The sequence below is a fragment of the Ruditapes philippinarum genome, unplaced genomic scaffold, assembly GCF_026571515.1.
Source record: "Ruditapes philippinarum isolate M1 unplaced genomic scaffold, ASM2657151v2 ctg3091_1_1_1_1, whole genome shotgun sequence".
NCBI classification, from domain to species: Eukaryota; Metazoa; Mollusca; class Bivalvia; order Venerida; family Veneridae; genus Ruditapes; species Ruditapes philippinarum.
Genome location: NW_026860740.1, coordinates 40,083 through 67,517, shown reverse-complemented (window position 1 = coordinate 67,517; position 27,435 = coordinate 40,083). Strand labels below are relative to the sequence as shown.

The following is a 27,435-nucleotide window of genomic DNA, read 5'->3' as shown; positions in this document are numbered from 1 at the left end:
TACCTGTAAATACACAAATTATGCGCTTTCAAATAATTTTATTAGCATTCGAAAATCGCGGCTCTCGCCGTCAAAATCTTACAAAATAGTGCAAAATACAAAATATCAATGAAAATGATGAATGACAAAATGGAAAGAATGAATCAGAGCATCAAAACAATCTACCAGTTTACCTGTAAATACACAAATTATGCGCTTTCAAATAATTTTATTAGCATTCGAAAATCGCGGCTCTCGCCGTCAAAATCTTACAAAATAGTGCGCATGCGTAGTGTAGTGAATCAATGAAGTAGAAAGTTAGATAGAGAGGCCCGTAATGGTGGTTAGTATATGATCAATATGGGGATGAATGAAAAGTATGATGAAAATTAAAGCTATAGGACATTTAATAGGACAAACAATAACACATATAAACATGTACCGTACTACGTATATGAACCTGTGACATTTATATTGATTTACCTTTGGCTTTTAGCATGGTAGTGAGCAATTAGGATACAAAAATTTGCCAAAGGAAACAACCAGGCCAATCAAGCAAACTTGAGGTTGATTTGTGAAGGTCTTCCTAGATTTTCCAAACAAAACCGCCATAGTAACCAGAAAATAAATGATAAATCTCATAAATGTCAAACTTGGCCTCCCAAAACAGTTGTAAATCGAAAATCATCAACATTCAAGATGCGGAAGTCAATATACTGTGCAAAGACCGCCATTTTGGTTTTTTGATTTACCTCCCCTTTTCCAGACTAATTCCCGTACCTTCCCGGACTTTTTTATGTATCAACACTAATTCCCGGACTTTTCAAGGCCGGGAGCTCCTGTGTTCAAATTCACGGACATTTCCCGTTTTCCCGGACAGCGTGGGAACCCTGATAACTGGATGCTCCAGAGTCCAGACACAGTATAAAGATGTATGGTTCAAATAAGTAAACAAACCTAGGTTTGGCTATTTGTGTTTGGGCCATTGGCATGATAGTCTATACACTCAGAAATGTCTACCATTCAATTTGAAAAAAAATCCAACATAAACAAATATATAAGAACTTCTAATTTAGAGGAGTATTTTTTTTTTTTTAATTTTCAGCAGCAAATAATTAACAAATCATATATAAACAGTGTTATTTAAAATCATAATATTATATATAAATAATATTTTCTTCACTGTTGTTGAAACAAATTCCATTAGTAAACACAGCATATCAATCTTGGGTATTGAACTCTTAACCTGCTGGCAGCAAATGATTCTGCCCATGTGACAAATACAAACCAAGATCAGCCAGCACATCTATGCCATCTTGTCATGGTTTACACTGTTGGCTATACACTCTGTACATATTTGGAAATATTCCCTAAAAATGACAAATGGTTATGTCCAGATTGAATGATAGGACAAGTTCATTTAACATGGCAAAGGTATATGTTTCTATAAAGAACAACACGTTAGTCCTCGTCAGAATCCTGGGCTAATACTCGCGACGTTGACAGATTCGTGGATTGATACTGTGTCTGTGATTGACTTGCTTGTGAACTTCCGAAAAATAATGACCGGAACTAAAATGAACAATATTAACATGATTTAATCGACAGAAGTACTAATAAATAAATTATATGATGATACAAAAATATTTCTGTGCTAAATGGCGTATATGTTGTATTTATAAGAGAAAGTGAGCTTTCATTCCAAAATTGCAATTGCCAATATCATTATAAAACACTATATTAAATGGTAAAGTACATTTTTTATATCACTAAAAAAAAATCATAAAAAGTTGTTGTTGTTTTTTTTTAAAGGGGAATTGTTAATCAACCAAAAACCAAAATACCTCTATTGTAAAAATAAACTAAAAGAGAGAACAATCTTGACCAATGTATCAAAACTAAGATCATATTCAGTCTAAAACATTCACTATGGTGACAAAAAGGGGAGATAATTACAGCTTTTATTATGTCAGGATTCAGGAACTGATTATAGTGGAAGTTTTTAGACAAGTTTATTTTACTCGAAAATAGACCATGAAAGGGCCATATCCGTGCCAAAAAAAAAATGCCCATCTAGGCATGGTGACAAACAATCCTGTAAAGTTTCACTGAAATCCACCCTAATGGTTTTGGTGATGAATTGCAGACAAGCTTATTTTACTTGAAAATTAACCATTAAGGGGCCATAACTGTGCCAAAATAAAAATTCAAGCAGGAAATCAAGATACTATGCAAAACTACGCAAGGTGACACAATCCTGGTGAAGTTTCACTGAAATGCCCCCCCCCCCCCCCCCCCCAAAGCTGTTTTGGAGATTAAGCGCGGTCAAGCTTACCGGTCGGACTGTGATTACAATATGCTGCCCTTGGGGGGGGGGGGGGGGGGGGGGGGGGGGGGGAGCATAAAGAAGTTTAGCATAAAATCTACACTACCAGTACTTGATTTTAAATTTTTTTAGTGAGTGACATACATGTATGATCCTAAAGATGAATTAGTTTCAGTGAATACCTTCTTTGGTTAATGTGACTTCATTTCTTCACATGACCAGGCGTTACAGCGCTTAGAAAATGTCAAGTACAGTCCAACCTGTTCTTAGAGTATTTGACCTTAATTCAGTGTTCGTACATATATCCAATGCCAAAATTAAAGCACTTTTTAAGTAAGTTTTCCCATTTTTTCAAGAACAAATTGTTGCACATTTGTAATTTTTAATTAATGATATAAGGAACTTTTCTTCAACCCATAGATAGTTTTTTTTTGTTAACTGTCAATTTTTACAGATACTATGATATTCAACAATTTCTAAGCACATCTGCAGCAAATTTAAGTACTTTTTAAGCACTTTTCATGATAGTAATCAAATTAAAGAACTTTTTTAAGCACTTTTCATTTTTACCTACTTTTAAAGAAAAGGACACAAATTTAAGCCCTTTTTAAGACTGAACCAACCCTGTAAATAATGCCTGTCTTTATTGGTAGTTTTCTATATAAGATTGGACTCAAAAGACCGACCTAAGAACAAATTTTGACAGGATATGTAAAGATTCATAAACTTACTCTTTTAGCAGGTGGTGTGCCAGGAACCGGCTCATCTTCGTCTTCCTGGTTCTCATCGTCTCCTATAGCAACGTCTGTGACAGAGGTATCACAAATCTGTGAAGAGAGAGTATCATATACTTGTATTATTTCAAACATAAAGCTATAGTATTTTCAACCTAACACATAAAATTAAAATGAATAAATATAGATGCCTCTTACAATACATTTTACAAAATTTATGTTGATTTTAAAAGAGAAAGAAAGTATTAACAACAATTACCGAGGGTGTAAAGCAAGCTTAGAAAAATTTGTCAATTTTCAACCTAGGAATATAAGGAGTGCTCAAGCCTTTTTTTCCCTCTTCAAAATCATGGCTACCATACTAGAAAGTGACAAATGCTATAATGTTTTTATATATCCCAGAGAATCGGTCACGATAGCTATAATTATTATTTTACAGTTCACTTTCTATATTAATTATTAATAAAAAAGAATTGCTTTCTCAAACCAAGTTTAAATTTGAAGGCTATCTAAGTCACCTTACCTTTACTTTGGAGCCTAGAACTGGTATAACTGGACTTTCTTCACTTGATTTCGAGCATCCAGCAACTGGGGAGTCACTCCGGACATGTTTCACTATGTTGTCTCCCTTAGAACTTACAGTTTGTACAGAATAAACACCACTGATATGTTGTCTTTTATTTTGTTGGTCAATTTGTTTAGTTCTATCACTATTTTGCACTGTAACAGTTGTGTCATTTTGTATTATCATTTCATCGAAGTCATCATCATCATTCATCAGTTCATCATACGCTGATTCCAGTCTCTGTGATCTATCAAGGTCAGTGCTACTTCTGTAATATATCATTAGTTATATACTTTGCTGGTGTGACATATGGATAGCCAGAATGATATTAGTAAAGCAGTAGAAATATAGAGATTAATACTACAAAATTAGACATAAATTGCACACAGCATGTGAATTATTACTCGATTCTTTTCTTAAAATCTTAGTACATTTTTCTGAGGTTGATTTTTCTTGAAATGTTTTTGCTTATCTGTGGGCATGCTGCTTTAATGTTTATTTGGCAGCTAATTATTTGTTGCCAATTATAACTTTTCCTTGCGAACTACATGTAACATGGACGAAAGAGATGTCAGGTATGGATTGCATAGCAAGTTTTAACTCTTTGTTTTACATTCATTTTTTACAATATCACCTTATTACTTAGACCCTACCCATGTGTGAATGTTGTACATGGCATAAACTTTTTGTCATTTTATTTTCATTGGAATATGTTGTAAACATCTTTTAACTTAAAATTCCTGTAGATTATGTACCTACCCAGTTTTCCTTGCAGATTGTATACTATCACCATTATTACCAGGGTTGGTATGAGACATTGATGATGATCTTTGTCTATTTCCTACTGCCTTGGATGATCGTGATTGTGCTCTGTAAAATGGAAGAAAAGGCAAATATCTATAATATATTCCTTGCTATGTGTAAATTATATTATGCAAAGTGCCTACATGGGACTTGTCTAAATATGAAAATAATGCCATCTTATGCCATGTCTAATTTTGCAAGGAATGTCGAATAATGCTATGCCTATATATGCAGAGTATTTTCCATGACTACATAGATGCCATGTCTTATATTGCAAGAGATGAATATGTCTTAATATGCAGATTCTACATATGAGCCGTGTCACAACAAAACCAACATAATGGGTTTGCGACCAGCATGGATCCAGACCAGCCTGCGCTTCCGCGCAGTCTGACCAGGATCCATGCTGTTTGCTTACAAACTCTATAACAAGTAGAGAAACTGATAGCGAACAGCATGGATCCTGATCAGATTGCGCGGATCCATGCTGGTCGCAAAACCCATTATGTTGGTTTTGTCATACGCTCATACATGGCTCATATGCTAAATCTTAATATGCAAAAGGTTGTTATTTTTATTTGCATTACACTAGATTTCCCTATTTCAGGTTATGTATAAAAAAACAAAGTCCAAATGACAAATTTAAACAAGCACTTTAATTTTAAACTGCTGCTATAAGCAGTAATTCCAGTGAAATCTTTATTGAAGCATTGTCACCAAAGAATGTGGACAGTCTACGAACATGTTTTTCCCCTCACAATTTAGGGAGTGTGATCTGAACCCCAGAATTTGGAAATTACATTCATATGAAGCAAAATTGGGGCATAAAAATCCATGATTCAAACCTTTTCTGTGTACTTGGTGCCCTGGAATGTGTTGGAGCCTGGCTTTGACTTTGTTGATCAGCTAGTGTGGCTAGAACAAAATTACCTTCAAATGTGCTGTCACTATCAATTGTAAACACTATTGGTCTGAAATTGTACAATTAATTTTCTAATTCAATTTAAATTACTTTTTAAAATTAAAATCAACAATGCCATAGTAATATGGCTACATTCCAGCTTAAATGCTGAAAGAAGTTCCAAAAAGCCCAAGTGTATTCTTTTCACAAATAGACAACTTCTATTTATTTCCTCATTACAGAACATTCCTATTTATATTCCTATTGGGATTCAGACCATAGATGAAGTACACATATTTCATTGCCAAATTTCTATCTTATTAGTTTCACACAAGTAAAATGTCATGTATCGTTCTTAAATATAGTACTGCACAGAAGAACTATCAATGAATAATATGTCTGTTATAATGATTTCATTATTTGACATGATAGGATTGAAATTTTTTTTTGAGATTTACACAGCCAATACAAATTTTATACACAATCAATACAAATTTTCAAACTCTGCAGGCAAAGCAGAAACATTTTTGACTCAAATCCATCTCCAATCTTATTCAATGTTAGAAGTGACATCTAAAGTACATAAACATCAATAAATAAAAATGTTGTCAGAAATGTTAAGTGTGAAAAAAAGATCTAAAGGTAGGATAAACTGGGATCTTTACACTAACCTTCCAGCAGTTTCAAATTGCAGGGTGAGTGGCAGGGTAGTTGCTTCTGAAAATGCTAAGATTGCCTGTAAACAATAAATTATATTATAAAAGGTCTACTACTACTTCCATATTAAACCCAAAATAAGGCTAAATTTATATAATGAACTTGAATTGAAGGAAGGACAATTAATTTGTAGTTTAAGACATACCTAGTATCTTTGCAAGAATTCACATATATATTAAATAAGTCTATGTTACTTTAAAGTATGCGCCAGAAATGAATAAATTTCCGTCCTTTAAAAAAGGCAAACCCGAGTCTTATAATGTTTAAATAATGCTTTTTAGAACATTTTAGATGCTGATTGCTTGTTGAATGTAGCGCTGGATGTAAATTAATCTGTCATAAAAGTAGCAGAATATAAACAAACTACTATAATTATGGCCTATGAGTAACTGAGTAACTTATTGGAAACTATAACATAACACAAAAAAGAGCACCGCTAGGCGGAGCATTATATGCCCGAAAGTGTTTTTTTTTTCAGTAAGGATGAAGCATTTGTAAAGACAAGCGAATTAAATAAAGTATTACCTCCTTCAAATAGCAATCCTCCTATGAAGTTTGAATATTGTGGACCAAATGGAACTTAAGTTATGCGTCGGAAACTGTTTTCAGTTTTAAGGTAATAGTGACCTTGACCTTTGACCTTGTGACACCAAAATCAATAGGGGTCTTTTATCCAATATGGACAATCATCCTATGAAGTTTGAACACTGTGAGCCAAATGGAACTTCAAGTTATGTTCCTGAAACTGTGTTCACTTTTAAGGTAAAAGTGACCTTGACCTTTAACCTCAAAATCAACAGGGGTCTTCTACCCAATATGCACAATCATCCTATGAAGTTTGAACACTGTGGGCCAACTGGAACTTAAGTTATGCTCTGGAAACTTTTCTTCAGTTTCAAGGTAATAGTGACCTTGACCTTTGACCTTGTGACCCCAAAATCAAAAGGGGTCTTCTACCCAATATGGAAAGTCATCCTATGAAGTTTTAACACTGTGGGCTAAATGACACTTAAGTTATGCTCCGGAAACTATTTTCAGTTTTAAGGTAATAGTGACCTTGACCTTGTGACCCAAAATCAATAGGGGTCTTCTATCCAATATGGACAATCATCCTATGAAGCTTGAATACTGTGGGCCAACTGGAACTTAAGTTATGTGCCAACTGTTTACATGTTCATGGTAAAAGTGACCTTGACCTTTAACCTAAAATCAATAGGGGTCTTCTACTCAATATACACAATCATCCTATGACGTTTGAATACTGTGGGCAAAATGGAACTTAAGTTATGCTCTGGAAACTTTTTTCAGTTTCAAGGTAATAGTGACCTTGACCTTTGACCCCAAAATCAGTAGGGGTCTTTTACCCAATATGGACAATCTTCCTATGAAGTTTGAATACTGTGGGCCAAATGGAACTTAAGTTATGCTCTGGAAACTGTTTTCAGTTTTAAGGTTATACTGACCTTGACCTTTGACCTTGTGACCCCAAAATCAATAGGGGTCTTCTACCCAATTTGGACAATCACCCTATGAAGCTTGAATACTGTGGGCCAAATGGAACTTAAGTTATGCTCCGGAAACCAAATTGCTAACGGACAGACAGGGGTAATGGGCCTTTATAGAACTTGATAAACTATTTAACTTAAAGCATACCCTTAACTCCTTCAGACAGAACGTGACTTCAGTATCAACTCCTATCTGACAGTTATCAAATTCATCTGGCTCCAGGCTCAAATTTGTGTGCATCACTTTAGTGGGATCTAGAGTCAAACAACAAAATTAAGTTACATTATTGTTATTTTTTTAAGATTAAGATAGTGATTTTCCTACTTTACTGATGGAGCAGAACCCACAGATACTCCATGCAATATGTAAATCTTATCATCCTAAATATTTTAAATGGACTTGTCCATCTCTCAACATGGATTAAACCATTCATCATTTCAGGGATAATTTCAAAATATATACTGACTGATTAGCAATCAGTGCCAACTATGATCAGCATGTACATCTTGTTCTACTCTGATTGTATGGGTAGCACCAGTTGCTGCCAGCAGGCCAAGGGTTGGACATTGGTTGGCCTCTTGGGTGAACTTTTTACCTTTTTCAAATCTGTAAGCCATCTGGATCACACACAATAATTGCATAAGAAATATAAGGCTACTTTTATTTTTTTTGTTCGGTTTCACCGTGGACCAACACAGTTTAGGTCATATGGTGACTTCTAAGCTCTACTAGTGGAGGAAGACTTGAGGGGTGCCCTTCATGCATTATTTCAAGCACAAACAGGCATCTGAGTAGAACTACCAATGTTCTGTAAGCTTGCTGGATAGTTTCCTCACATGAAAAATCCAGAGTCCATGTTGGTATTTGAACGCACAGCAGTGAGGGGCAATTGATTTGAAGTCAAAGACCTTGACCACTTGGTCATGGATGACCTTATAAATATTAATTATGGATTTTTTAGAATTTACTTTTCTTTAGGTTTGATTATTTATGTCACATTGGCACCATTATGTTATATGGCAACATCAATAAAGCTTGTTGATAAAGATCTCAAGTGCCTCTTTCTGCACTTTTTCAGGCATGAGTGGGTATACAAGTAGAACCACAAACCCGAAATCCCTGACTTGATTTGCACTCACAGCAGTGAGATGCATGTGGTTTGAAGTCTGGTATCGTAACCAATCAGCCTTTGAGACCAAAATTTGGTATATAATAAGAAGAGAAAAAAGTTGGCCAAAAATATTAAAGCTATTTATAAATGGAATACTACAAAAAATAAAATTTAATAGAAGTAACAAAAAGCAGTCAAAATACCTGGCTCATCATCAACATAGTTCTTGAGGACTATTTTTTCTGGACTAACAATCAGAGTTACCTCCTCTTGATTGTTCTGAAAGTTCATCACAGCATCACATAGTAACCTGCGAAATAACAAATGGAATCAAAATTAAATTTTTTTAAAAGTACCAAAATCCACAATGTACTTATATCTGGAACACATATTTTTTTTCCCCGTTGATTTCTAAGGACCAAGGTCGCATGAGAAAATTAATTATGAAGCATGTACTGTAAGACAATGAACTTTGCTTGATCAAGTTTTTAAAAATTCTAAAACTAATAATAGTATATTTGTGACTTATCACAGAAATGTCATTAAGAGGTGGCTATTGACTGTCTTGAAAAACCTCCTATGTTGAATGTGATAAAACCAAAAAGGACCTCTTAAAACATAACTTTTTTATGACAACCCAGTTATCCTGAAAATTTTTGTTTTTGTTTTTGTAGGGCAATGAGATTTTTCACAAAGTTAACATTAAGGCTCTTGTTAATGTAATACAAGCTTTGGGTGCTAAAATTTAAAGCGTATTTTTCAACATTGGAGTACTCAAATTAACTACACTATCTGGTGCAGCTAAATAGCTTTAAACTGGTAGAACCAGCTGTTTAGGCTAAAAAGCTGTTAATTACATCATATCTTAAGAACTTAATTTATTCAATATATATCATCACCTTAGTGCAATAATGGGTTAACTTCATGTAAGTTTAATAGCAGTTTACCCATTACTGCATTCTGGTGAGTTCAAGTAACTAATAAAAAGAACAAAGAAGAAGCTTACTTTGACGAGGCAGTTAAAGCATTAGGACACATATCCTTAGAGAAAACAGCCTGTAATGTCTCACATTCTATAAATGCCAAGTTATGTGTCTTCACTATACCTAAAATATATGATAATATTGCATTAGGATTAAAAAGGTGTAAAACTAAAAACCTGAAATTCTTTATTTGATATAAAAGTTTTATATACAAAAAGAAGGCTTTCAAAGGCCTCGACTTCACTGAAAATTTATTCCTTAAAACATTTATCCATGCATCTATCAAGATAGTAAATATAATTTCAATTACAAACAAAAATAATCTAATGGTAAACTTTGAAAGATGTGCTAGTAAACTGAAACCTCCTAGTTCACTGGCACTGACCCTGCATTATGTAACTTCTGGATAAATAGCTGGAAAAATTTAACATGAAAAAAAAATGACTTTATAAATCTTAATAGAAACATACCAGCAACTTTAATATTTACTTCATAATTCTTGGAGAAAAAAAATTAATTAAAAATGCTGAAGTAAAAATGATTACTATTGTTAAATATGTCACCTGTTTCATTTGTTGGCTTGAGACAAACTTAGTCAAGATTTCTATCTATAAATTCCTAGTCATCCACAAAGCATTGTTAAAATTCCCAATCCTGATTTTGTTTTGTTGTGTTTGAGGTCACACTGACACTAAAGGTCATATGGTGAATTTCCAGTTTTACTGGTACAGGAAGACTATTGATATCCCTTTAAGCATTATTTCAAGCATGAGCAGGCACCTAAATAAAGCCATTGAGGGGACGTAAGCTAGCTGGATAGCTTCCATGCATGAAAGAATCCAACGTCTTTCATTGGATTCAAACCAACAACATGTATATTAAAATGGCTACCTTTATCACCCAGCCTACTGTTTACCCACATCCTGAGAGCATCTGTGATTTTTCTCACTTAATTGGGAAGAGGCCTTAGCCTGTTGATTTTGGGAAAAACTATTGCTAAAATTGCTAATTTGGGAAGTAAAAAAGAAGGTTTATGTTAAGATTTTTTGGAAAACTGCACGATTTTAAAGAAAATTGCAATTGGGAAGAGGCTTTTTATCAGAGTCTGTGATATAAGCAGGAAAATCACTGAGCATGGATCCTGTTTCCACATATTAGGACAACACAGTACATACAAAACAAACTTACCATGTCTACAGTATAACTGAAATACTAGTCTGGAATCTTTCATATTAAGACGTATTTTACATCTTTCTACAGACTTCTCTAATGTAGACAAAGACCTGAACACCGTCAGAATAGACTGAAATATATTATATATTAAACATATTATATCTAAAACATATCGTATCTAAAACATATTATATCTAAAACATATCATATCTAAACCATAATATAATTATCTAAACCATAATATATCTAAAATAATGAGGTATATTTTTCATTAAAACATTTTCATAACTGTTTAATATACAAGAATTTTTTCTTTCAATTGACAACCAATGGGGAACAGGGATTTTTTCACAGATGCATTCCCATTATCAAAATGTATGTTTCTACCCAAATGATAGGCATAAAATTCCCAATTGTCAGTCTGCATTAATAATCTAATGCTGTTGCAGGGTTTTCATTTTTATGTGATGAAACAGATGTGCCAACAGAAATAACCAATTTTCACTAAGATGAGACAAACTTTTAAAAGTTTTGTTATGAATCCAACCAAAAGACAATTTATAATGTCAATCCTTCTCTGAAATTTATCCATTTTTACTATTAAATTATTAATTGTAGTCTTCTCACCTTCATAGCAATTTTACACCGAAGCGTGTCGTCACTATCCTGCGAGGATATATCACCTGATCCATCATCATAGTACTGAAAGAAGCTTGGAGCAAACAGAAAACAAGCATATGCTGACCTAGATGAATTCACTGTCCTCAAAGCAAGCTAAAAAGGATAAATAAAACAAAGAATTATCATTTGAAATTGATTATCACTATTACTAAGTATATAACTTATGCTGTTACACTCTAGCCCTTGTAACTCTTACTCACAACTTTATCTTTTAATTTTGTAACTCATGACTTTTTCTTTTAATTAATTTAAACTAGTTTTTTCCAGGTTATTTTTTTGGACATACAAAAATACTGTTATAAAGACTTCGATGACGTTCCAGCTTTAATGGTAGTGGTAAACCTCCAATAGAAAGTGGGCTGATAAAGGTAAACTGGCATACATTTATCATACTGCTAAAATCAAATATACATGGGTATCCACATGCCAGAGGACTTCTGCTCCTGTATCATAGACCTAATATTTTAATGACTGGGCATCATTAAATGTTACAAAATAATTTAGCAAATTATACATACAACATACTACTACTATTTAAATTCCGAGGATAATTACATCATTAAATGTATTATGCCAAAAATGGCAAATAAAAAAGTGATGAAAATGTTTAAACATTATTATACAATGCCCTTAAAGGCTATATTAAGATTTAATATGTACCTTGTTTTGAAATTAATTCAATTACAAAAACCTGCAACAGTCACTGAACTTATTCTTGGGACCATACATATTTCAACTTATACCTTTGTGAGGCTTTCTTGTAAAGAGTGTTTTTTTTCCATATATAACTGATACTGGAAAACGGCACCGTTCCCAATAGAAAATAGACAGTAAGTTTCCCAATTAATGACATATAAATTCCAAAATATCATGGAAAATTTTCTAAAAAATCAGCAAATTTAAAGGAAAACAAAATAGTAATGGATGCTTCCATATTGATAAGTGACATACGATAATCAAAGCACAGAAGGCGCTGAATTTGTTTGGGTCTCAGAATGTCAGAAAGGTGAAGGTTGTGAGATTATAAAACAATTTGTTTTTGTATAGTGCCACCAATGCTTTCCAGCGTTTTAATTGTAGTAGATTGGCTATAAGACTAATTGCAACACTGATATTCAATCCAATGTTTATTTGACTTAAACAATTTGAAAAAAAAATGAGTTGCCTTAACTGGGATTTGAACTCCAGACCTCTCGCTTCCTAAGCGAGCGCGCAAACCCCTCGGCCACGGTGAATTTATATGTTAACGGCCTGAAGAAAACCATATTATTCTAAATTAGGGTTTGTAACGACGCTAACTGTTGTTTAACACTTGTGTAAATAATCATGGCGCTTACTATAAGCATGTATATCTATAAAGAATAAAACAATATTAGAAATCTTCGACCATTCGGGAATTATTTTGCTTGAAAATTAATGCGCCTGTCATGTGACCATATTTACGCAGTGATCTCCCCTGAATTTTTCGGCCTTAGTGTTACATATAAAGGGAAGTAACCGCTTCAAAAAAGCGGACCACTTTTGGCATCTGCAATTAACAGCATAAGAGTCTGAAATTTCGCTACCATTATTTGTTTGGTCTGACGACCCAAACAAATAAAAACCAAGTATAACCACATGAGTGATATTAGTACCCAGTTCATTACGTCTTTTGTGTTTCACACCTAAACATTATTTATGTACAATTGTTATGATTATCTTCTTTTTTTTCAACCTCAAGTAGCAAAAATAATCATTAAAGTTAATAATACATGGTTTTAAAGTGTATATTATCCATAATTTTTATGTCTTCCTGGATAAAAGAAATTCCCAATGTATATTTGTATCTTATGTAAAATTCCCTATCTTAGTCAAACCAATGGATTTTTCCCAATCTGTTCGGTACCAACACCATTCCCAAAGCAGGGGAAAAAACAATGCACTGTTGGATTAAAACCAGTACTTACACCATGCTCCAGTGGCTCAATGTAAAGTTCTTCTCCAATCTTTGACAAAGAATGAATTCCTCTTCCAAAAACTACAAAAAAAAAATAATAAAGAAATAAAATAAAAGTATTCCCATTTTCATTATATAACAAGAATTTGTAACAGAGTTACTAAGGTCCCCCGCCTCGGGAAGTTTTATATGAAGCATAAAATTGTGCTATTTCAAAAGATTGAGGTATGGATCTCAGGACATTTAGTCCAAAATTATGATCAATTTTTGATCTGCATATGCAACAATAAATCTGCAGAGCAACAGATAAGGTGCGTATTTGCGTAAATACGCAATTAATTTTATCAAATACCCAATTGATTTTTTAAGAACGCATATCAAAACCCATTAAAAAAAATAAAATACACAATTGTCATTTTCATCACCGCAAAATCTGTCGTACTCTCGTAGTTTTGGACAAATTATATCGATATGCATGCTATCCGAATCTTCCCGAATCAATGCTAACTAATCAAAGGTCTCCGGTCTTCGACGGTCCCCGGTCTCCAAAGACTGACTAAGCCATATCAATAAAGCATGAGTCTGATGATTTGTCTACTCAGGTCGACGGTCTTTACAGACCGGCAGAGACCGTTGATTTTGCGGAGACCGTCAATAAATAGGTCCCAGCTGTATCAAGAGACGCTTTGAAAGCAATATGGGGTCGCACAAAAGGGAAAATGATTTGAAACAAAACAGTCGTAAATAGATCTAATAAAAAAATCAGTCGGAAAACAAACTTGTTAAAAATATTATATTTATATAAAAAATAAATCAATTGTGAAAAGTTCTAGTAAATTGTTAATCTCCTATTTTCTTTTTAAAACAGTTTAAATTTTATTGATATTGAAACCATAAAATTCATATCTTCATAATTGAATACCCAATTGATCTTGAAATCATAGGGTATCGAGTTTTGGAATACCCAATTAAATGGAGCCAATACCCAATTCCAAAGGAAATGATGGAGTAATACCCAATTCACTTTAAAAGCTTATCTGTTGCTCTGAATCTGTTAAAAAATAAAATGAAACACGGAATTTAAAAACCTATCATGTTAAGCTTTGACCTCTAAGTGTGACCTTGACCTTAGAGGTAGGGGAGCAGGTGTTGTGGATGACATAACGTCTTATTATTGAGACTATTTCTTCGAAAAGGCGGGGGACAATTATTAAATATCACATAAAAATTACTAAAAAGTAGGGCTGGGAACGAATAAGGAATTCGATGTTCGAATATTCGTTTTCCATATTCGAATATATTCGAATATTCGTTTTTACAACATTTGTTCCAATATTTCTCTTTGACGTATACGTATCCGAAATTGATTGCGTCGAATAATATACTACTTTAAAATGCTTGGAATAATCGGCGATTAAAAAGACCTTTTTTGCTATGTCTAAGTTTTTTTAATTTTTATAGTGTAAATCGAGATATATGTTTACTTTTAAAATAAATTCATAATTTGATTACATTTTGTTCAGTAAACCTGACCGCTGTCTTATTAACGGGAGGTAACTCACGTGACTTGACTGACAGTAATATGAATCATCGTAGCCATTTATCCCCAAAGACACATAATGATATTGAAACTTAACTTGTATTAAATATTTTTTATTTATAATTTTAGATAAAGTTTAAAATATTCTTAAGATAAGTTAAGCTATAACGAGGTAAATATCACACGGAGTCTAATGTCTACGGAATAAATATATTCTGACAGAATTTAGACACTTCATATATGCTTTCATAACGCGCCGAATAATGCGTGCCAATTTATTCTTATTCACAAAATTTAAGACAATTATTGATTAATAGGAAAGATTTTAACACAGAAAACTATAAATTAGATAATTAAAATCGGAAAAATTTACATTATAAACTGTTCAACAGGTAAATTGCAAACTGTGAAACGGGTGCCCTTTTGATCAACTATACCCCAAAGTTTTCACAGTTAATTGGCGATAATTGTTGACACGCGTCATACAAACATTTGAACACCTGGTGAAGGAAAGGGCAAAGGTTTAATTTACGATCTGATTGAAATTAATGACAAAAAATGAAACCTTTCTCCTTTTTTTCGAATATTCGTATTCGTTTTTCAATGTTCGAATATTCGGTAGTGTTTCGAATATTCGAATATAATTCCCGGCCCTACTAAAAAGAAAAAATCTTGCACATAAAAATTAAAATAACGAACAATTTTTTTCAAATCTGTCTGATATTGTGCCTCAGAAGTGCATAAAATTTGCTGAAAGTATGCTAAATATGTTAACTCTAAAGTTGATGCTTCACACTTGTCAACAGTCATAAGCACATCAGGTTGCAAGTTTTTCCCAATAATCTAGTTGATCGCAGCAGAGGTCTTGTGTTGAGTTTTGTGTAATTGGCATATACATCAAAACACCACATTATTAATCACAGTTTCTTTTCTTAAAACTGGTGTTGATTTTATAAATGCCAATCTGGACTATTAAATAGATTATTAGAAGTAGTGATGTTCCGATTGTCGCAAGTCGCCGAAAATCAGTTACAGTTATGTAAAACGACAATAATCGATTCACAAAAATTTGTTCCACGACGTCGTCGAAAATGTTTAAAGTATCAAAGGGAATAAATTCTGACGGTAATTTTCTTTTAGGAACATCTCGCCGATCGCAAAAAAATCACTCAGAGACATCTTAGAGTTGAACAGGATCAATAAATGATGTAAACAATAGTAATATAATGTGATATGAATGGTATTATTTGACATCCATTGAAAAATAAAATCTATTTCGTAAAATTATGACTATATAAGGTTAAGGTGTTGAAAAGTGCTAAATGAAGTTCGTGTTACTAAATATAATCAAGTGCCTTGGTAAGAAATGTTACTTTCCTATTTCTTTTAACGCGACTTTATTCGAAAGTTAACGATTATGTCCCATCCGACTGAACCGATGATCGATTGGGACAAATTTCATCCGATTTCCATCACTAATTAGAAGGATAATTGTTGGAAACATTTGTACATGTTTATTGCAGATGCTTTCCATAAAATATTAATTCCTCTGATTTTAATTGCTTTTTACACAGAGCTAAATCTCTGCTGTCAATTACATTGTATGTCAATAATAGATATTATATATCATATTATATGTGAATAGTGATTACCGATAAAAATCAGCAGAAAATATCATATACATTATAATACAGTACCAAATTGCAGTGACATACCATGTTAATTGTATGAGGAACCCGTGTGATAATGTTTTTTGAGCAATTCATTTATGGAGATAACCAGCAGAAAATACAATGCATAGGCTATTTTGTCCAAATTTTTAATAGCTCATATTTTCAGCTTGCTAATCATTGAAATTTATTCTCTCAAGAAAATTCCAATTCTTAATTAATTTTGATGTTAGAACATATTCCAATTGTTTTCTGAATGGACTCCTGATGATACTCTGTGACAAAAACAGAAGTACTATTGACTTTAGGACAAATATATAGGTCACTCGACATACATGTATATATTTTAACTGACAATTTCTAATTTAAAGTGTTATAAAACATCTTATTACGGGGAAGTCAAAGGCTAAAAGACCACCCTGCGAAGGCTTGCCCGGCTATAGTCGTATATTTCAAAGGGAATAAAATAAAAATTAAAGTATCTTTGAGTGACCCGTTTTTACGCTGCCCTATTTCGACGCCATTTATATTGACGTAAGCGGCCGCTTACATCATTACTGTACTATGCTTTAGCAAAAGGGGATTCCTCTAGTTGGTTAGGTAACAATATGTAGTAAGTAAGACACCCAAAGGTAAGATTTAGCATGTTATACCTTATTCAAGACATTATTGTATGTTTTCACTAATGTAATTTTGACCCTCACTTTACTATGTCATGTTCCTTGCAAAAAAATGGGCTGGAAAATACCTCCCTGTCTGCTGACCTCATTTCCTTATTCTCAGGTCACATGGCAGTAAAATTACCCAACAGTTTTATTTTTGGCGCATTTTTAAACCCTAAAGCAACCTGTATGCGTTGCAGATTTTTTTTACAATTATTAATCGATGAATGAATGTTAATTGAAAATTAATTGGATATGTTTATCTTATTTGGATGGAATGAATTGCCATATTTTAATTAGTAGCTCCACTAAGTGTATTATCTTGTTTTTGCAGGTTCGACAAAGAAAGTAAAGGTGCTATTTTCCAACCTATATTTTTTCAGCAGTGGAGGTCAACTGACTAAGGCAACCACCCAAACCACTGTAAAAATACAACAATAGCGTTTACCACATATAATTATGCTTTATTTATGAAAAGAAATAAAGGATAAACTATTTTTCACTTGTTGATACTTTGCAGGTCTACGCTCTTGATATTGGTGAACAACGTAAGTAAAAGTATTATGGTATACAGTCTCCTGTAGTGTGTAGTTAAATTAGCCAATCAATGGCGTTGAAGCCAATCAATGGCGTTGATTTACAGCACTCTCAATAATATTCCAAATATTTAGACGTAACCGCGGATTTGAAGCTATTTTTTACATGGGTCAAATCCGCTTTAACGTCTAAATATATCTATTTAAAAGTCCATAGCAAAATGAAAAACAATAAACATGCACAATCATTCAAACTCCCTATGTAAAATGTTACAAATAATGCTTGGTATTCATAATCCTACCAAAAATGTGTATTTTCCTTCTCAAAAACAACTTATTCAAATTTTAAACAAATCCCGTGTAAAAATCGTGTAAACAGCCTCCATATTGGTGTCTACTACGCAATACGGTGATTACTGGAACCAAATTTTTTAGATGAAATTTTTACTGAGTGCACCTGTCAGCGTCTAAAATCACAACAGAATTTTTTTTCATTCAGACTAATTTGTACTATTGTTTTTTGAGTGACGTCACAGCATGACTGGGAAATTCCAATATGGGGGTCAACACAAAATGTGTCTTCTTAAATATATGGATAAATAAACTACTTATCATGAGTAATTTTTGCATATTTTTACAGTTTTAGGGAAAATATGCTTCCGTCATTTATGCAATATGCAATCAATTGCTTTTTGTGATAAATAGCATTTAATTTGTAATTTACCGGTAAATTCAAATCGACACAAGAAGCGTGTCGATTTGTGCTATGGGAAATTAGCCACTTATGGAAAGACTTCGCATTTTCTGATAAACCTCAAACTGTAAAAAAAGAAAATGCAATATCTTTCAATGAAGGACTATCTCAATAAAAATGGCCGCTCCTGGATGAAGTGAAAGTAGGATTGTTCATGAAAAGGAATAGCTCGAAAAACAGCTTAAATTTACCCATTTTATAAAGGTTACAGATTTTTAAAAAAGTTAAAACATTTTATACAATACAATCACATAGTTTTTATAGACGTATACAAAACAATCCTTAAGGGCGTCGAAACTGGTCACTCGAGGATTTATAGAATTCAATTTCTAAACCAATCAGTATAGAATTCTAAACAAATTAGTGGAATTTTCAGTGTCAATTCTAATGTGGTGCTGCCATTTTTAATGTTACTCTGATAATAGCTAGGGTATTCAGATAACAGAACAATCGCAACTTTTCTGCTTAAGAATAATCATCGAGGTGTTGCGATTGAAAATGGAAGTGGTGCATGAAATCACCGATTTATATTACAAGGATCGGACACTTCCGTTTAGCTTAAAGTCTCGTCGCGCGCATGCGCGGAATCGCACGTAGGATAAAGGTGGACAGAATGTGAGATGGCGGAACGCGCCGAGTGCGAAATATGACTGATTTTCACAAGAGTATGTGGTGTTATTGTAGCTTTGTGAAAAATTATATACATATGAATGTATCGATACAGTATTATTTTGTGTCGCTAAAGTATTTATATATTAAAATATGCCGATAGAACGATGCTACGCTTAGTTAAAAAAGTACCTAATTTAAAAAATATTTGCCTATTGTTTAGGCATACTCTCTACACTTTGACCCCCTTTAACTTCAAGCACAAATTATAACCGCGATTCAGATAATTCTTTTTTACATGGTTTAATGGGTGCATTGCAAAAAAAATTTTCTTGATTGCTTAAAAACTTTTGAAGAAATTTATATTTGAAATTTGTCTTTATTTCTGTGAATTATTTCCAAATGATTTGTACATTTTTTATTTGATTACCTGTATATTTAATTAGTATAAATATAGTAAATATTCTACTATTAAGTGTATTAAATATATTTTCAGATCATTCTAGACAAGCGTTCATATATAGATTAATTCATTAGATTGGCAAGGAAGAAACTTTTATTTGCATACGGAACAGCTGTTTTATAATATTTTTTTTTTATTTTGAAACAGATTTTTTTCATAGTTATCCTTCACAATTCACGTTAAATGATTTATTTGTCATATGTTTATACTAATTAGTTTTCAAAGAAAGGGCTATACAAATTTAGTTGTATATTTTCTATTTCATTTATAAATGTTAATAAAGAAAATAGATTTACATTGTATTGATATATATCCTCTTCAGAATCATTTTCTTACCACACATACCATGGACTGTAGTTAAAGACTGCGCACTTACAAAATATACATTCAAATACTATTTGTTTTTGAAGATTAAGTGTTGCAATTATCACATGTAACCTGGTAATGAAAGTTTGAAAATAAAGTTTTTCAATTATCACTTGTTACCTGGTAATTAACCCCCTTCAAAAGTAATTAAACTTCAAAGAAATTTAAGCGTTGTGTAAAAAATAATCAAAAGTTACTTTTATTTCGCATAATACTTACTCAAACTGTTAAGATTTTTTATTGTTTTTCTAGCGTTACATTAAAATATATCAATAATATCTTTCTACAGGCATTCAAATAAAAAGAATATTTAAAATATACGAGGCCGGAATCGAGACAGCCACACGAGAGTACTTTTAAAATTGTTTTGACGATTATCTTCTTCACTGCACCGACTTTTGAAAACAGATTTACAAAAAAATAATAATGATATAAATGATGAAGGAAATTTAAATATTCTATGAATATGGCAATATTAAAATCTCGGCAATATTTTGTACTAAAAAATAAATAAATTTTCTTCACGTGTTGAGCGAATTGTAAAGCCCGCAATACTTTCCCGTAAAACAATTGTGCGTTAATAAATTTGACTACATTACCCAATTAATCTTAAATATTGCATCTTTGATCATCTGTGAATAACTTACATCGGCTTATTTTTTATTTTGAAATTGAATTTATTATGTTACCATAATAATAAATTTCAAATACCTACTTTTTATATAAAAATGTAAATTTACCCCGGATTTTTTTCAAGTTAACTTTTTAATCGTCGTTGCGGTCAGATAAACTGTACCTTTAAAAAATAAATTAGATATTTGAATTTAACAAGTATTTTTCTTCAAAATAAACTTTAAATTTCCAAAATCGGATAATAAATGGAAAAGCTATATGGTATTTTGTAAAGTAGGTATCCGTTGCAAACGGGCATTTACGCTTAGCGCCGGTAAATTATCGATCGATGTACCTTTATCGGATGCACGACAAGATATTTAAGCATTTATATAGGGTTATTTGGGAGTGTCTGATCCCTGTAATATAAATCCGTGATGAAATACTGTTGATTTTAGGACATCGTCACTACTCCAGTAATATATGCCCAATTTACCAATGCAGACTTTGTCAAGAGCCGAAAAGTTCTTGGTCCCTGATTAGTTTTAGGGCCTAGCTGACTAAAATTGGAAATAAAAGAATTACAAATAAGGGCATCGCGAAAACATATTTCATCACTGCCTGTACCTTTGATATTATTCCCTGGAATAATACACTTCATTTTCGTTACATTTCGAATAGGTTGACAACTAAAGACATCATTCAGTAATTAATATGAACCACTGTCAATTAGATCTAGTAAGGTCTTCAGATTTTAAACAAAACAAAACTTTTCTTGCAGCCGCGCCATTCTACATCACAAACTCGCATTTCTGATCACTCTTGTGATTAGTCAATTTTTGGTTGAACTACCAATGAAAACCAATTTCACAAACGAGTGTTTGGCAAGACCGGAAGCGGAAGTGTCAAATCCAGAATTTTGTCACAATGGTAATTTTTCACTTTTTTAGATTTATTTACAATTTACGTTTACATTAGCAACAAAGGCTAGACATGTGATATTGTGACATAGGCTTGTCTTTTCACTGTTCATCAAAAGATTTAGAGTTGTCACTGCCGACGTTAATAACGATTTTAAATAATTTTGTGAGGGTCCTAGGGGGTGTGTCAACCTAACATGATAAATTATAAAAATACTCATATGACACAGAGACAAAGATAAAATATAAGACTATATATGACATCTGTTTTCAGTCATATCTCTATATAACATGTTTTTTCAGTCATGAAACTGAACATGGCATAGGATATTTTTGTACCAGTTTAACTGCCATCTCCCACAGGCATTCGTTGTATTGCAAATAATAGTCAAATTATCATTAAATAATTTCCCCTTGATCATCAAGAATAAAGTAACTATCTAGCACTCTATTACAAGTCATAAAACTCGCCATAGCATATTTCCCGTCACAGTCAACATTTCGCTCTCGCATTTTTTGAAATGAGACATATTTTCATACCTGTAAATGCAAACATAGCACAATAGATATATCTTTCTTTGTCCGTTAAAAATACTCTATTGAGCATGAGATAAATAAAGTAAAAAGTCTATCCTTAACCATCAAAAGTATTATATATGGTTCATACTTTTTTGTTTTTAATAAGAATTTTAATGAATAAATAGTAAGTGTTTTAATCAAAAAATAAATATACTATTCATATAGCTCTAGTTTTAGTATAATATTGTCATTGTCTTAAATTGTGAATTTTCTTTTATTCCACAGTTGGTTTTAGTGTTAGGAGATCTTCACATTCCACATAGAGGTGCTGGAGTACCAGCCAAGTTCAAGAAGTTGCTGGTTCCTGGCAAGATACAACACATCTTATGTACTGGAAACTTGTGCACTAAAGAATCATTTGACTATCTAAAAACACTGGCGAGTGATGTACATGTTGTAAGGGGCGACTTTGAGGAGGTGTGTATAACATAATAATACATATTATGATGTGAAATTATAGATGACTTGTAGATATATCTTTTGTCATGTTTTCTGTAAAATATGTAAGCCTTTTTCAAAGATTGCATGTAATTTTTTTAGAGGGTAATGGCAATATACATGTATAACTTTTTTGATTTTAAAAAAAAATTAACAATTTAATTGACTTTTCATAGGAGAATTCAAATGTTAAGCTTGATTTAACATAATAATGTAAAATGAAATAGTCATCTTGGTGCTTGAAGGAGCAATTGCCTCAATATTTGGTGGTCTTGATGAAAATTTAATAACTACATGTATTCTCATCAATAAAAGAAATGTTAATTGTTAAGTGTAAAAGTGATTAAACTTATCTTAAAGTACAAGAGTTTGCCACACAAATGTATACAGAAAATATTACTTACTCAGTAACAGGGTAAAATGATGGTGTTAAAGTTACCCCTGTCTTGTGAATATTTGGACATTTTTTATACTTTAAATATTTTTTTCCTGAAGTAGCAATTGCGAGGATATACTTCACTCATTTTGGCGTGTCATTTCAAAGCATTCAGACAACATCACTTTGAAGTTTAATGACCCAGGTTATAAAAAAAACTTAAAAACATTCTTGTTTTTTTTCCCTATCATTTGTAGAACTTGAATTATCCTGAACAAAAAGTTGTTACAGTAGGACAGTTTAGAATTGGTATGTGTCATGGGCATCAGGTGGTACCCTGGGGAGATAACGAGAGCCTCGCTATGGTACAGCGCCAGCTCGATGTCGATATACTCATCTCTGGTCACACACATAAATTTGAAGCATATGAGCATGAGAACAAATTTTACATAAATCCTGGGTCGGCAACTGGAGCCTACAGCCCAACGGAGAGGTAATAAAAAGAACTTGAAATAAATTTACATTCAGTTAGCTATTGTTAAAAAGAGGGCTTAAGTAGTTTATATAATGTGATTGTTAAATTGTGTGCTAGGAAAGACATGTGTAATGATTTTGTTGATATGATTTGACTATTGTCATGTTATTCACTATTTTTTGCCACTGTAGAAAAACTTGCCCTCTATCACTGTGTGTGTGTTAGAATCCACAAGGAACTTTGATTAGACAAGGGGATAAATATTCTCGATTAAAGATTATGTCTTCTTTCATGTGAAGGAGCTGTCCAGTTAGTTTAAGGGTAGTAGTGGTTCTACTCAAGTTCCCATTTGTGACAGAAATAATGCCCATGAATGGCACTTCGGGTCATGTTTCGAAAGATTTAGAATTGTTTCAGTTTTTATGTGGAAGAATATTTGCAGTGTTCGAAATTAGCAGTAGTCCGATAGCCCCTGACTACTAGATTTTTCCTCGGGCTACCAACTTTTCACAGTAACAAGCCCGACCAGGCTACTGTATTTTCAGAGGCAATATAAACAACTGTTTTGAACAAATGAATTGTGCTAGTGAAATATCTTTTGGGCTACTGAATATTCCAATTTGGTAGTCCGACGAGCCTAGTCGATTCAAAACCTAATTTCTTACACTGTATTTGTGTGCCAATATTGGGTTTTGTAATCTAATTCTATATTTTCTTTGCAAGGTATTTGCTAATTATTTTTTTACAATGAAAATTTGGAAGCAGTTTTTCCTAGGCTTAGTTATAAAGTTGTTATACCTCTCAATCTTGGAATTATGAGTTCAAGTCATATAGATGTTCATAGGATACTAACACTGGATAGTTTTGGAAAAGATGACTTAAAACGGATCAATTTCAAAGCTTTTTCACTGTCAAACTTTACTCTTATTATTGTTTATTTTATTTCAGTAATGTTGTCCCATCATTTGTGATCTTAGATATACAACAGTCCACAGTTGTTGCTTATGTTTACAAACTGATTAATGATGATGTCAAAGTTGAAAGAATAGAGTACAAGAAAAACTGAAAAAACTGCAACCAGAGCAAATCACAGGCATAAAATTGAGACATTAACTTGTGGCGTATTCAACTAAAGTGAAACTTTAAACGGGATCAATGTTATAAGAAGTGTTTAAAAATTGTGTCACATTTTCATTAGCTTATTCTTGAGGTTATTAACGATGAATCCAATTTTGCAGGAAATATCTGCCTGTTACATTTTTTTCTAATTTGTTAAATTTATTTTTTTGTCTACTTATTTTATGAAGTGAGATTTTCCAACATACATTTAAATCCTTGACCTGCTGAAAATTGTGTAATGGATTTGCCCTTCTTTGAATTTGGAAAAGTCCATTCTAAGCTTAAGGGATTTCTAGATGAAATTATAAGAATTGAGCTACCAGCAATATAGAGCCTGGTGAGATTGCACAGACGTGCAGACTGGCCTCGCTTTATACTGGTGGTAATGGCTTAACACGTCTGGGCTCCAGCAGGTTAAGGGTTCGAGTGAGTACCGTAACCTATACAGTTGCACATTCTGTACAATATGAATGTCAACTGGTAGTCTTTTTTCAGTAATAGCTTTATAGCAATAAATCATAAAATTAATTTACATGTAACAATATTGTAACTTCATTCAATGTTCGAAAGGTTACAAAAGTCAACATTTTTACTTACGTACATTTTTATTAAGTTTCCACTTCTATTTAAGTTTCTTAGCTTGTAAACGATAAATATGTCTTTATCAGATTGTAAGGAATTTCACAATTATGTTGACAAAAAAAATGTCTTGATATTCATTACGTAACAAAAAGATCCAGTGGGAGAAGTGTGCAATAGTTTGTGTTGTAAAATAACATTAATCAATTCAGAATTTTAAGAGTATTTTGTTAATACTCTGTATATTAAAATTAACTTGTTTCAAAATCAACTTGAAAATTCACATCAGTATAAATAAATGTATTTATATGTGTTTAAGTGATCCTGTTGCTTTGGTAATGGACCTTTCCAGTTTTTAGCAGTGAAAAGTTTAGCCCGGCCTTTTTTATTCACTGCCTGGTCAATTGTTCACTTGTTCACAAACAGTATCACAAAAAAATTAAGCGTTTTTTTGTGTAAACCAGTTCAACCAGTGATTACACCACCTAAATATTATCCCAGTGTAGCAATTGGATAGTCGGCTAACCAATGAACATAAAATTTGTTAAAACTAGGAAGATCCAATTTTAAGCTCTCCAATATTTTTGATGTCAAAAATGATAGTCCAATTATTTAAATGTTTATCTTCTAAATGAGTTTTATATGATATGTATATTTTGTCTTGTTAAAGAGTACAAAGTGAAAAATAATAAATACATGTATGTAAAATTATTCATTTTTGTTGTAATAGATTTATATTGATCCTTATCATGCAAAATATCTTGAATGATAATGTGCATCTTTGAACCTGGACAAAACCATTTATCATTTTAAGGAAAATTTCAAAATTATTCTGACTACCGTAGCTAACAATGCAGACTGTGACCAAACTGGTTGCATTGACAAGACAGGTTGTATTGGCAGATTCAATTAACACCATTGCATCCTCTTTATTCATAGAAATATTATATTTTCTCTACAAAAATTATAATAAAAAACATTCTGAGATTTTTTCAGGCTAAAAATGAATGTGCATGTATTTCTAGTACATACTAGTCACTAGTCTTGAAAAAAAAATGGATAGATTGTTTTTAATTAACTTTACCAGCAAAAGTTACCAAAGTCTGTCCATAAGAAATTAGTTGCATTTTGAAGTGAGTCATTCGGAATAAGTTTTTTAAGCAATGATTAGTTTTGTACTAATTATTTACTCATTGATCTCATTTTGATAGTCATTTGAAAGAGGAAAATTTATTTTGAGCTGTATTCTGTGAAATCAATGAAAATGATCATATTTGGATCACCGATGCAAATAAAACTTGTTCCTGGAAATATTTTGAGGTTAACCGTCACACCCAGGCTACATCCAGTCTTTGTATTTTACTATTTAGGGAGATTATATACCAACAATTTTGAAAAACCTGTCTGGTTTATCCAGCTTAATAAATGTAGCTTACCTGATGGTTCTACTCCGGTGCATGTTTATACCTTAAATAATGAAGCATAGAAGTTACACGTAGAACTGGAGGACTTCATACACCATTAAAGCTGGAAAGTCACCATATGTCCTATACAGTGACTGGATCACAGTGGAATTCTTCACATAATGCAGAAATAACTAATTGAAAAGAGATTTGGGTTTTATAATTAAATCTGTATGCCATTTTTTGGTAAAATGTTTCAATGTAAGCATAATTTCAAACCTTTTTCCAAATTTTCCTGCTTATCCAGAAGTGGATAAAATTTAAATAGATACCGGTACATGTAGCTTGATTCTTTATTAAATTATTATGTCAGATAAAGGTAAATGATCATCTAGTTGAGAGGTTGGTTTAGGTTGTGAGTTCAGATCATTTGCTGTGACCTTGACCAAGCTTGATTGTCATGTTCCAAGTTAATGAATTTTGCTGAAAGTGCCATAACTTTGTTATTAATAGGCAGATTTGATACATACAAACAACCTCAATGATTACATAGACATATATGACCTTTATCTGTAAATGACCTTAACTGTCAAGTGTCAAGGACAAATATGAAATTTTGATTCAATTCTGTACACAAGACCATTCACTGCAATGTCCTTCTGGTGTGTTTGCCTTTGGATATAAGAAAAAATATTCAAGCATGGCCCTCTCTGTGTGCAGTAGTTCTTGTTGTATTTTGAAATTGAACTCTTTTAGCCTTGAATGGAGTTCCAAATGCAACACCGGGGGAAACCATTACAAAAATACCACAGATTAAAAAAGTGTTTCGCCTTTCACTAACATCTGAATACAAAAGTTAATCTATAATAGGTTCCTTAAAATAATAATTTTAAATATTATGAAATAAAACCACATAAG

The 27,435-nt window shown here is 32.4% G+C and overlaps 2 protein-coding genes across 2 annotated transcripts; one reads left to right on the top strand and one right to left on the bottom strand.

Moving 5' to 3' along the window:
- Window positions 1-1,160: 1,160 nt before the first annotated feature.
- LOC132713218 (cell cycle checkpoint control protein RAD9A-like) lies at window positions 1,161-21,336 on the bottom strand. Its single transcript, XM_060695706.1, has 13 exons — window positions 21,256-21,336; window positions 13,427-13,497; window positions 11,427-11,573; window positions 10,815-10,929; window positions 9,650-9,749; window positions 8,847-8,953; window positions 7,680-7,786; window positions 5,981-6,045; window positions 5,254-5,379; window positions 4,364-4,474; window positions 3,563-3,872; window positions 3,037-3,132; window positions 1,161-1,551 (listed from the first exon to the last, which is right to left on the bottom strand). The coding sequence occupies exons 1-13, from the start codon at window positions 21,287-21,289 to the stop codon at window positions 1,441-1,443; spliced, it is 1,500 nt and encodes a 499-aa protein (XP_060551689.1). The 5' UTR covers window positions 21,290-21,336; the 3' UTR covers window positions 1,161-1,440.
- Window positions 21,337-21,407: 71 nt separating this feature from the next.
- On the top strand, window positions 21,408-25,825 carry LOC132713219 (vacuolar protein sorting-associated protein 29). Its single transcript, XM_060695707.1, has 4 exons — window positions 21,408-21,558; window positions 22,353-22,544; window positions 23,199-23,434; window positions 24,365-25,825. The coding sequence occupies exons 1-4, from the start codon at window positions 21,556-21,558 to the stop codon at window positions 24,480-24,482; spliced, it is 549 nt and encodes a 182-aa protein (XP_060551690.1). The 5' UTR covers window positions 21,408-21,555; the 3' UTR covers window positions 24,483-25,825.
- Window positions 25,826-27,435: the final 1,610 nt, after the last annotated feature.

Excerpts from the sequence above, each read along its gene's own strand:
- LOC132713218 (XM_060695706.1), bottom strand. The coding sequence starts at position 21,289 with ATGAAGTGTATTATTCCAGGGAATAATATCAAAG. Across the intron at positions 6,046-7,679 it reads TCTGTCTGAAGGAGTTAAGG|GCAATCTTAGCATTTTCAGA; the intron begins GTATGCTTTAAG and ends TATTGTTTACAG. Across the intron at positions 3,873-4,363 it reads CAATCTGCAAGGAAAACTGG|AAGTAGCACTGACCTTGATA; the intron begins GTAGGTACATAA and ends GATATATTACAG.
- LOC132713219 (XM_060695707.1), top strand. Across the intron at positions 22,545-23,198 it reads TAAGGGGCGACTTTGAGGAG|AACTTGAATTATCCTGAACA; the intron begins GTGTGTATAACA and ends TATCATTTGTAG. Across the intron at positions 23,435-24,364 it reads GCCTACAGCCCAACGGAGAG|TAATGTTGTCCCATCATTTG; the intron begins GTAATAAAAAGA and ends ATTTTATTTCAG.